This window comes from Chiloscyllium plagiosum, chromosome 23, assembly GCF_004010195.1.
Source record: "Chiloscyllium plagiosum isolate BGI_BamShark_2017 chromosome 23, ASM401019v2, whole genome shotgun sequence".
Classification (NCBI taxonomy): Eukaryota; Metazoa; Chordata; class Chondrichthyes; order Orectolobiformes; family Hemiscylliidae; genus Chiloscyllium; species Chiloscyllium plagiosum.
In genome coordinates, this window is record NC_057732.1 from 20,163,891 (window position 1) to 20,175,417 (window position 11,527).

Sequence of the window (11,527 nt, forward strand, 5' to 3'; positions counted from 1 at the left end):
CCAGTTCTTGTCCTACCCATATTGACAATATGATATATGCAAGAACTATCAGAGCAAGTGATAGACAGATTTTGATTCAGTCTGAAAAGGATGAGGAGTAGCAATGCCTAACCTCACTGAAAATTTATAGTTTTGCTCACCCTGCTCTACACATGCAAAACTTGGGCTGTGCACCAATGTCCTATAAAGAAGCTTAACCACTTTCACTTAAGCTGTCTTCAGAAGACCAGAAGGCAAGACACAGATGCTCACCCGAGCCGGCATGCCCAGCATCTGCACCATATTGAGACAGTCACATACTCAGCTGGTCTTGCAGCCAGAATGTCTCTCACTCAATCACTAAAGTGAATATTTGATAGTGAGTTTGGATCACTATGGAAACAAACTAAACCTAAAAGGATAATCTAAAGGCTTCACCCAGGAGTTTTGACATCACCTTTTGAGCTCTGGGAGTAGCTCACTCAGGAACTTTGCGTTAGCACAACCAAATAAAGAAAAATGCAATGAAAAATCCTGCAGATACTGGAAATCTGAAGTAAGAATGAAAATAGCTAGAAAAGGCCAGCATGTCAGGCAAACAGTCAAATTTCACGTTGATAACCTTCCATTTTGATGACATGTCATCGACTTGAAATGTCAACCCTCTTTCTCTTCACAAATTCTGTGTGACATCCTGAGACTTTCCAGTTTTTTTCTTTTGTTCTTTTTAAAAACTGTGTTAGTGCCTTTGAAACCAAGTATGTGACAAAAAATGTAGATAAAATGCAGCAGAGGAAATTTGTTGAAAATTGTTTCTTGTCCTATTTGCACCAGAATCTTCCCAATGCTGATCAATAATCACACCCACCAGAAACCTACTTAACTCCACAAATGATGAACGTCTTCACGTTGAACAAGATCTTCTGCATTTTGTTTTTGCTTTGTTTGTGATCATGAGCATCTGTGTTAGATAGTCTGTACACAAGTGAGGAATGAGAGTTATGGCTGAATAAAAATGTGCCCATGTTGTTGATCTAGCAGTTTAAAATTGATTTTTTTTCCACTTTTTATAACTTAATGAATTTAATTGGTTGTCCAGAAGTGTTTTAAAATTTGCTTATCTTTCTTTAGGATGGTGTTGTAACTGATGGAAGTGTTTCTAATGAAGCATTTGAAGATGATGAGGAATATCAGGAAGAATTACAACAGGATGTCCCTTCAAAAGAAGTGGAAATTAAAGTTGACTGGAATTCAGATCTCCCTATCAAAATCCTGGTTCCCAAAGTTACCATTCATAGCCTTATTTTTGATTTTAGTGCAGTTTCATTTATTGATCTTGTGGGAGTCAGAATCATGAAAATGGTGAGTAAATATTTGTTATTGATACAGAAGTGAAAACTGAAAATGCTTGGTTTTTCATAGCATCCAGTAACTTAAAAAGTGCTTCCCAAAATATTTAAACTTTTCTCCCTCAGATACACATATTTCCAATGTGTTTTAGTTTTGGTTCAGATTCTGTGTTTGACTTTTTTTAAACTATGGTGTCCTATTATGGTTTTAGAAACAGCAGGTGAATTACATTATTGATGTATCGCTGCATTTTCTAGTAGATTTATTGATTGCCCTCCTGATCTCCTTCAAATATGGGAGTTTTTAATGAAAGGTATTTAAGGAATAATTTTTCAATATATACTGTGTAAGTGATGCTCACCTGGAAGGGTGAAGCCATTTGGATGTTTATTCAGAGATCCAGTGTTCACATTGGTGAGTCATTTAGAAAGAATTGTGGGTTAGAATTGGGCTACAGGGCTAAGCCTCAATTCAATGACTTGCATCCCTTTTGAGCATACCTTAACATTGATTTTTATCTTGTACCTTCTACTTCTGAAGCTGGGCACAACTACAATTGTAACAATGGTAATCGTTATCTTTGGATGTTCTTTTGGATTTTTGAAAGTATTTTTGAATCTTAAGACCATGAATAAGATATCTGGCTAATTGAGACTGTTCTTATATTGTTCGCAGCAGGAGGCTGGAATATTTCTTATTAATCCTCTTCCTGCACTCAATTTGATGCTTTTTCTATTTTTGAGGGCGAGGGTTGAGAAAGAGGGTCATTCATGGTAACTTGAGCTGGAATCGAATCCATGGTGTTGACTTCGCTCTCCTTTTCAAACCAGCCATCCAGCTAACTGATGCCGTAGCTTAGTGCCATACATTTATACAATGATGCTTTCTTAGCTGAAATAAATTGCAAATCAAAATGAAGAAAGCTTAAAGTCACAGTATAGGTACAGAATATGTTTCACAATTATTGTACCTATACAGGTAAAATACTGTGGAGCACAGTACAGCAGAAACTATGTCCATAGAGATTCCTCTACTAGTAGTACCGGTGCAAACACCAAAGGAATTTAAAATGCAAAGATTGTTTTTAAAAAAAAGAAGTTTACTTCAATACTTGATGAAAACTGTCTCTTATGGAAGAAAAAATTCATCTTCGACTGAAGAGTGCAGTCACAAATTTACCAACTCCACCAATTCGATCAGTGAGCTGTGCTGATGATGTACCACAGGAGGCACGATGGCCCGAAATTATGCCAGGAAGTAAGAGATGTTAAAATGGGAAATGAGAGCTAAAGGAAGAGAGAAGACACAAAACAACAGGAAACCACTTTGAAACAGAAAACTTTAAAAGGGGAGATTTAAACAAAGATTCCCTGTATATTCTCATTTCCCACACTTTTGCACCCAATTAATCTTTATGTTAAGTTACGTCTACTATGATTATCCACTTGTTTAATCTGTATAACATGGAAATAGAAATAGGCCATTTGATCCTTTATGTATCTGCTGTCCCATTCAATGTCATTATGGCTGATCATTCAATTCAATACTTCTTTCTCCCCTTACCCTTTGATCCCTTTAGCTCTAAAAGCTACATGTAACTCCTTGAGAATATTCAGTATCTTGACCTCAACTGCTTTCTGTATCAGAGAATTTTACAGGCTCACTGGTTTGTTCTTTCTTGCAATTTTTGACTCCATTTTAACTATTTGGCATTTTTCCTAGATTAATATAACCAGGTTAAGTGTAGTTTCCTCGAATTATTTCTCGTCAATGTATAAATGTTGATTACTGTTAATTGCTTTTGTGTACTTGTATTGAGAAACCAAGCTATAAACTCACCAATTTCATACAAATGTATTCCTGTGTTGAATGCATGGTTTTTACCTGAGCAATATTTAAAATGTAGGTGGTGTACAGATTGACTGACTCCTGCTGACATGTTGCTGATTTGTTTTTCAGGTTGTCAGACAATTTGAACGAATTGGTGTCAAAGTGTACATAACAGCCTATGACGGTAATTAGTTTTCATTATTCCATTTTCATTGACTCTTAATTTTTAAAATATTAACATGAAAAATCATTTGGAATAAAGTTTGTATTTAAAACAAAATTAATGAACTATTATCTCCTCTTCAAATCAGGCTTCTTTTATTCTTTCTAAACCAGTAATTAAAAAGAAAAAAGATTATGCTGATCTGAAGCCTGAAACTGATAGATTTCAGTCTGTGTTCTAAATGCAATGAGTGATCTCAGTCCTCACTTAAAGTTGTAGCTCCCTTCCTGAAAAATATGACTTAAGTTAAACAACATGAGAATGAGAGATTCCAATGGGAATCTGTTAAAATGGGCATATCCCTTCAGATATTAGTGTGCAAATTGCAATACAGTAAATGTGTATTCCTAGCTGAAATAATGTGCAAAATGACAAATGACTAAAAATAAAAGAAATGCTGTATAAATTGGATATCTATTCAGGCAGACCCTCTGGTTCAAGGATAACCTGTTCTTGCTCCAGCTTGCAGGGTCTGACGTGCCTGATTGAACCAGTGCACAAATGGTAGACTTTGCCACATGTGGAGTTGGTGTTGCTTGAATGGCCTGTCTGTTCAGCGAGTTGTTTGGAGGTGTTTGCTCTTCTACCACCTTAACATCTCTGCACAGGATTGCTCTCATGTATTGTAGTGCCTTCTGAATGAGTTATCTCACAATTTTGGTTGGTTAGCAGAGTCAGTAGAGACTTCAGGATGTTCAAGGATATGCCTAAAGATGCTTCAATGGAAGTGGCTTTAAGTGATTAAAGTGTCTCTGTTTCTGTCTGTCTCTCTGTCTCTCTCTCACTGTCTGTCTCTCTCTCTCTCTCTCTCTCTCTCAGTCTGTATCTCTGTCTCTCTTTCTCTTTCGCTGTCTCTTTCTCTGTCTCTCTCTGTCAGTCACTGTGTCTCTGTCAGTTTCTATGTGTGTCTCTGTCTATGTGTGTCTCTGTCTCTGTCTCTCTCTCTCTCCTCCCTTCCATCCCCTCACCCCAGACATCAGAGTAAAACCAGCTCACAGTCAAGAATTGTCTTTTTGTGTAATGGAGTGAGCAGTTCAGGATTCAACTTGTCTGCAAAATAAACCAGTTGGGTTGCATTCTCTTTGATAATTTTGCTTTAGTTCTAAAATTACACTTGTCATTCCTTCAAGCTTGAATTAAGACCTGTGGTTCAACTTGCTTCAAAATGTGTCAATCAGATCATGGCACCTGACATAACAGTGCACTGTTTTTCAGTTGTCATTTCACAATGACAATGCACAATGAAGCAAAGTAACACATGATAGCACTAATTGGAAATTGAAGATGAAAATTGAGAATACCAGCCCTATATGGAAAACCAATCCGGAAAGTGTGTCTGTAGATACTGAGGTTTGTACTGTACACAACTGTGAGATCCTCCATAGTTGGATAGCCTGTTGAAGCTATTGAGGCTAACACATGAATACATTAAGTGCAAAGCACAATCACCACCAATGGAAGCATAATTTCTGAGAGAATCAGGAACAGCAGGGAGTTTTTTTTATTCTATTCATGGGATGAGAGTGCAACTAGCAAGGCCAACATTTTCAAGCCCTTGAGCTATACTGTTAAAGAAGATAACTTTATCTCATGTGGCATGAGTTTGGGAAGGAGGAGTTTCCAGGATTTCGATCCACTGACCGTGAAATAGCAGCAATATCTCTCCAAGTCTGGCTGGCAAGTGAACTGGAGATAAACTTGCAGATGATGATATTCCCAACTGTCCATTGCTTTTGTTCAGCAAGTTGGAGGTTGCAGGTTTGGAGGATACTGACCTTATTTTTTTCAGGAAGGGACATACTAACTTGGTTTTGAAGTGGAGAAGCAAATATGCCGAGGTTTGTTTCCTTATGTCTGCATTTGATTTTGCCCTTCAGAGAGCTGAGTACTTAGTAAGAGAATTGGAGGGGTGAAATATCATTGCTGTCACCTTTGTGTTTACAAAGTTAAAAATCAGGTTATAGTCCAACAGGTTTATTTGGAAGCACTAGCTTTTTGAGCACTGCATCTTCATCAGGTGGTTGTGGAGTATAAGATCGTAAGACAGAATTTATAGCAAACGTTTACAATGTGATGTAACTGAAATTATATATTGAAAAAGACCTGGATTGTTTGTTAAGTCTTTCATCTTTTAGAATGAACATGTTGGTTTCAATTCTTTCATGTGTAAATTGCAGAACATTTTTAAAGTTACATTCTCAAGTAATCTTTAAGAATTGGTGCCATGTTAGCCCAGATAATGCATTGAAGGTGTGAGGTGCCCTGTGTGAGACTGCCTGTGTCACAGTGTTCAGACTAATTCTAACCTAAAAAACGGATTATGGTTCGGGGCCAAATCCACTGAGTACCACTAGAACTTAAATTCAACCAACACATCTCAAATTTGGTTACTATGACTGGTATCATCAAACAACATTCAGCTTTATAAGGAAAAGACAGGAGATTGACACAAAGTCAAAATGCTTAGACACAGTTTGTCAGACAGCCTCCTTCTGCACCATAACAGTTGTGATTTTGTGGTCAACACCTGCTTTGTTTCCCTAATCTCACTTTATTTATAGGAGAGAATCAGCCACCCTTACCTGGTCTGGCCTGAATGTGATTCCAGACCCACGGCTACGTGCTTTGAAATGGTCTTAGCAAGCCTCTCAATACCTGGGTACTTGTGGATGGGCTACACAGCTGGCATTGCCAGCTTCACCCACATTCCACAGATGAATTGAACAACTACACTTGTCAGCTTCCTTAGAATTTAAAAAAAAAGTAGGATTTTTATTTTAAAGAGAAATAGAGTCTGTCATTCAACTGGACCCTGACGCATAGAAGCAATTGCTGAAAATGTGTTGCTGGAAAAGCGCAGCAGGTCAGGCAGCATCCAAGGAACAGGAGAATCACGTTTCAGGCATAAGCCCTCTCGTATAGAAGCAATTATACAGCGTTGAGACCTCGGCATCCACAGCAATCACAATTACCTGAAATTGGTTGAGTCAGGTAAGTATATTACTGTGCTCCAGAGCAGCAATCAACGCACAAGATTTGCTGGTAATTTTTATGGTTAATACTCTCTATTTATGTAGCCCTCTCTAGTTGTAATATTAGTAATCCGTAGATAACTTTCTAATATTTGGACGGTTACCAGTAAGTTGTGTAATAAGAGAATTCCTCAACTGAGAAAGTATTATGATTAAAATTGAGTCTCTGATTTTAATATTTTTTAAATTATTCTAAATTTCAGACCACGTTGTGAAGAAAATGGAGAGTTGTGGATTTTTTGATGACCATGTTAAAAAGGACATCCTGTATCTCACAGTTCATGATGCTGTTGTTTACATACATACTCAGACTATGTATAAAGACATAGAAGATCCTATTTTTGAGAAGGTGGGAAAAAATTGCATCGTTAGTCGTTTTCTGGTCCAATTGATAGGAAATCTTGTAGGAAATCCATAGAAGGTGTCGGGGATCACAGACTGTTTACTTGCAAATTCTGTTTGGGTACTTCCTGTAGATCAAATCAATCTCTTCATCCTCTTCTATAGTGTTGCAGCAGTTGATGCTGACTATTTTCACTTCATGAAGTAACACTCCCTTACTATTCAGTGAGTATCTATTTAAATGGAAGCAATGAAGAGTTGGTTTGTGAGAGGAACAGAAATTGCATATTGAACTGGAATTTTGCAGTGTTTTTGTGTTTTTCTTGTTATGCTTTTTAGATTAGCTATGTTTGGACCAAATTGTGTAAAGCATAAACATTCAGATGCAAACTTTTAGATTATGGAGGAAAGAATGAAATGTAACGGAGAATGTCCGTTAGAACTGACAATTGTACGATTCTCCCTATGACCTTCTGTAATAGTAGACTAGTGACAGATGGAACACTTATAAGGAAAGGAATGAAAGCTTAAAAAAAACAAAAAGGTACTATGTAATGGCAATTTAATGAACAACAAATCAAATTTTTGGGCTAAAATACAACTGATTATGATTCAACAGTATGTGTGCCAACTCAGGTGTACCAAACATGGAAATAAATAAACAAAATAATATTATTGGATGAATAACCAACAGTTTTGTAGAAATTTCCTTGTACCATTTATAATTCGTAACTTGCGTCACTTATGATTTTAACCAGGAGCCCCATCCAGAGCTCAAACTTCCTCAGCAAATGGAAAGAATTCCCTCCCCCACCCAACTCCTTGCATTTGGCTGAAACAGTTTGTAAGAATGTAGTGATGGCACTGGGAGGTAATTGAAACAGGCTTGCATTCTGTCTTGTCACAGAAATACTTAAACGATACTGTGCACGCCTAAAATATAACAAATAATACTGTAGATACAGATCTGACACTGAGTGCTGTCATTAATTGTAATCTATATGACCTTGTTAGTTGCTGAACATTCTATTCATTGTGCTTCAGAAAAATATCTTGGCTATGTTTAGTGTATTTTAGGACAAAGACACAAAATACTAAATGTTGTGTTAAAATTAGACATCTCATTTTCTGTCAGATATAATAAACCATCTTTCTGCCTTTGGTATCTGCACTTGCTATCCTTTTTCTGCTTCAGAACAGTAACATTTACTAATCTGATTATTTAGATATCACTTATGCAGGAATCCAAAGAACCAATTCCATTGTCAGATCAGGAAGATGATGTGGAAGAATTGGAAGATCAAAATCAGGTAAATGCTTGGATTTAAAATATCTTATTAATAGTAGCCTAAAACCGAGTTGCCTCTTCATTCCCTGGAGCACAATTTCCCTTGATAGAATGATTAGCCTTTTCTATCCCTCATTTTGCTGGCACCTAAGTTGCAAAGGTAAATGCATCAGTTTATTGAGAAACTGCAAACATAGTTGCTTATTATAAAGTGCAGCATTGATCACAAATTGTGCAGAATATACTGGAAATGATTTTGCAATATGTAGTCTAGCCGTCTGTATGCAATAAGCTACATTTGTTATTTTGTAACTAACTTGTATTGAACAAATAGATTAAAATATCGTGACCTACAGACAAATTTGGCCACAGATCAGTTAAAGTGTAGTACATATAAGACAAGATACTCAGGCATATATACATGTGATTGCAAGTTCAATTGGAATTCTCAAAACTGAGACCAATGTCTCTGGAGTTTGGTTGGCTACGTCTGTGAAGAAAACAGAGTAAATGTGGATAAATTAAAGTGGAAGTGCAGAGCAGCAATGATCTACTAAAATAGCAGAATAATAATCCGAGCAATTCCCATTGCTCTGGGAAAAATAAGCCAGATGCTGTTATCTGGATCATACATAGTGCATTGTAATTCTAAATGTGAGAAAGAGGTGGTATGAGACAACAATTTTAGACGCAGAAGGAAGATTTAAGACAGATTTAGAAGAGGAAAAGAGATTGGAAATGAGGGGAGGAAAAGTGAAAGAATGAACGAAGAACATCTTGCGGCATCTGTGGAGAAAGAAATAATGGCTTGGATGTTGCGAGATGGTTTTTAATCCCCTGGATGGGAGTTGCGCATGAGGACCCTGTAGAATCACCATCATAGCAGACTCCAAAAGATTCCCGCTATATGTGGAAGCCTTCAAAAGTCTCAGTTTTAAATCGGGGAATTTGGAGGTTTTTAATGAAATTAAGTAAAATAGTTAATCAGCAAAAGGTTAGAGTATTAAGTACACAGTGTAACTCATGTCGATTACACTGCTCCCATGCCTTCTACCAGTTCCCAAGACTTTGCCTCAAACCCTGCCTCTGGACCCAGTTCAAACATGCGGGTAGGCCACCACCACCAGCAACGCCAACACCCCTGATTGGACCTTGGTTGACCAAACTGATGCCTTGCTACTATACTAGACCATTCCCATTGTTGGCCACGACCCCTCCCTTCTGGCCTGACCTGACCCAATTCAACTCAGCTGGACCCAACCTGTTGTTCCCATTTTCTGCCCTCACTCTCACTGAACTTAAGCAACTGGCACCCAGCCACCCTGACTTAGCCTGAATACTGCATCATTTCTCTTATCACCTTACACCCAGTGCCCACCCCTTTTTTTTTACTTGGACTTACACCAACCTGGCCCCCTACTTACATGCCACACTGCCCCTTACTTACCTGGCATTCTATCCCTGGCACATTATTCCCACCTAGCTGGCACCCTACCTCCTACCAATCTGCTGTCCTACTCCTGGCATTTTACCCTTCCCCAGCTGGTGCCCTACTTACCTGGCACACTGACACCCTAATATTACACTTGACTTAGAGATTCTTAACAGAACTTCCCCTCAACTGCAGCTGTCAAAGTGGCAAGCACTATCTTTTTTTCCAAATTTCAGAATGTGGTGGCTGACAGCTGTGAGAACAGGATGTGGTTTGTCTTCCTCTTGACAGTTCTGTGCCACATTAGGCTTGCAGAGCTCTTCTTTCTTTTTAAATAAGAGTCTTTATCCCTTGAGATTTCCATTCTTCAGAAAACCTGTTCCAGAGTTAATGTTTTGAGTCTAATGTGACTCTTTGATACTGAAGAGAAGTAGGAATCTGATTTTTGTTTTTGCTACCAATAAAAAAAAGTGGGGTTCAGGCATGTGAAACTGAAAGGTAACTCAGGGAACTGTTAGAATGTAAGGGCGGTAGAGATCTTTGGTGGCGTAGAACAAGGGGAGTAAGAGTTCTGGTTCAGATCATGGGAGACTTCAATATGCAGGTGGACTGGGTAAATAATGTTGCTAGTGGATCTAAAGAAAGGGAATTCATGGAATGCTTACAGGATGGCTTTTTGGAACAGCTTGTCATGGAGCCCACAAGAGAGCAGGCTATTCTGGACCTAGTGCTTTGCAATGAACCAGACTCTATAAAAGATCTTAAAGTAAAGGAACCCTTAGGAAGTAGCGACCATAATATGATAGAGTTCAGTCTGCAGTTTGAAAGAGAGAAGGCAAAATCGGATGTAATGGTGTTACAGTTGAATAAAGGTAATTATGAGGGCATGAGAGAGGAACTGACTAAAATAGACTGGAAGCAAAGGCTAACCGGGAAGACGGTAGAGCAAAAATGGCAGGAGTTTGTAGGTATAATTGAGGACACCGTACAGAGGTTCATTCCCAAGAAAAGAAAGATTAACAGGGGAGGGACTAGACAACCTTGGCTGACAAAGGAAGTCAGGAAATGTATTAAAGAAAAAGAGAGATCCTATAAAGTGGCTAAGAACAGTGGGAAATCAGAAGATTGGGAAGGATACAAAAGCAAACAGAGGATAACAAAGAGTGTAATAAGAAATGAGAGCATCAAATATGAAGGTAGGCTAGCCAATAATATTAGAAATAATAGTAAAAGTTTCTTTCAGGACATAAGAAACAAACGACAGGCAAAAGTAGACATTGGGCCACTTCAAACTGATGCAGGAAGCCTAGTGATGGGAGATAAGGAAATAGCAGGAGAACTTAACAAGTACTTTGCATAAGTTTTCACAGTGGAAGACATGAGTAATATCCCAAAAATTAAAGGGTGTCACGGGGCTGAATTGAGTATGGTTGCCATTACGAAAGAGATAGTGCTAGAAAAGTTAAAAAGTCTTAAAATTGATAAATCTCCTGGCCCCGATGGGATACACCCTAGAGTTCTGAGAGAGGTGGCTGAGGAAATAGCAGAGGCATTGGTTGAGATCTTTCAAGAGTCACTGGAGTCAGGAAAGGTCCCGGATGATTGGAAGATGGCTGTTGTAACCCCCTTGTTCAAGAAAGAATCAAGGCAAAAGATGGAAAATTATAGGCCAATCAGCTTAACCTCGGTTGTTGGTAAAATTCTAGAATCCATCATTAAGGATGAGGTTTCTAAATTCTTGGAAGAGCAGAGTCTGATTAGAACAAGTCAACATGGAGTTAGTAAAGGGAGGACAGGCCTGACAAACCTGTTGGAATTTTTTGAAGAGGTAACAAGTAGGTTAGACCAGGGAAACCCAGTGGATGTGGCCTATCTAGACTTTCAAAAGGCCTTTGATAAGGTGCCACACGAGAGGCTGTTGAGCAAGGTGAGGGCCCATGGTGTTCGAGGTGAGCTGCTGGGATGGACTGAGGATTGGCTGTCTAACAGAAGGCAGAGAATTGGGATAAAAGGTCCCTTTTCAGAATGGCAGCCGGTGACGAACGGTGTCC

The 11,527-nt window shown here is 38.4% G+C and overlaps 1 protein-coding gene across 6 annotated transcripts in view; it reads left to right on the forward strand.

The window, feature by feature from the left end:
* slc26a4 (solute carrier family 26 member 4) overlaps positions 1-11,527 on the forward strand; it is a 66,240-nt gene that overhangs the window by 47,902 nt on the left and 6,811 nt on the right. For all 6 annotated transcript variants that reach the window (XM_043713675.1, XM_043713678.1, XM_043713679.1 and 3 more), the window contains 4 exons: positions 1,111-1,341; positions 3,289-3,343; positions 6,618-6,763; positions 7,983-8,066. In XM_043713675.1, coding sequence (XP_043569610.1) covers positions 1,111-1,341; positions 3,289-3,343; positions 6,618-6,763; positions 7,983-8,066 — 516 coding nt within the window. The remainder of the gene's footprint in view (positions 1-1,110; positions 1,342-3,288; positions 3,344-6,617; positions 6,764-7,982; positions 8,067-11,527) is intronic.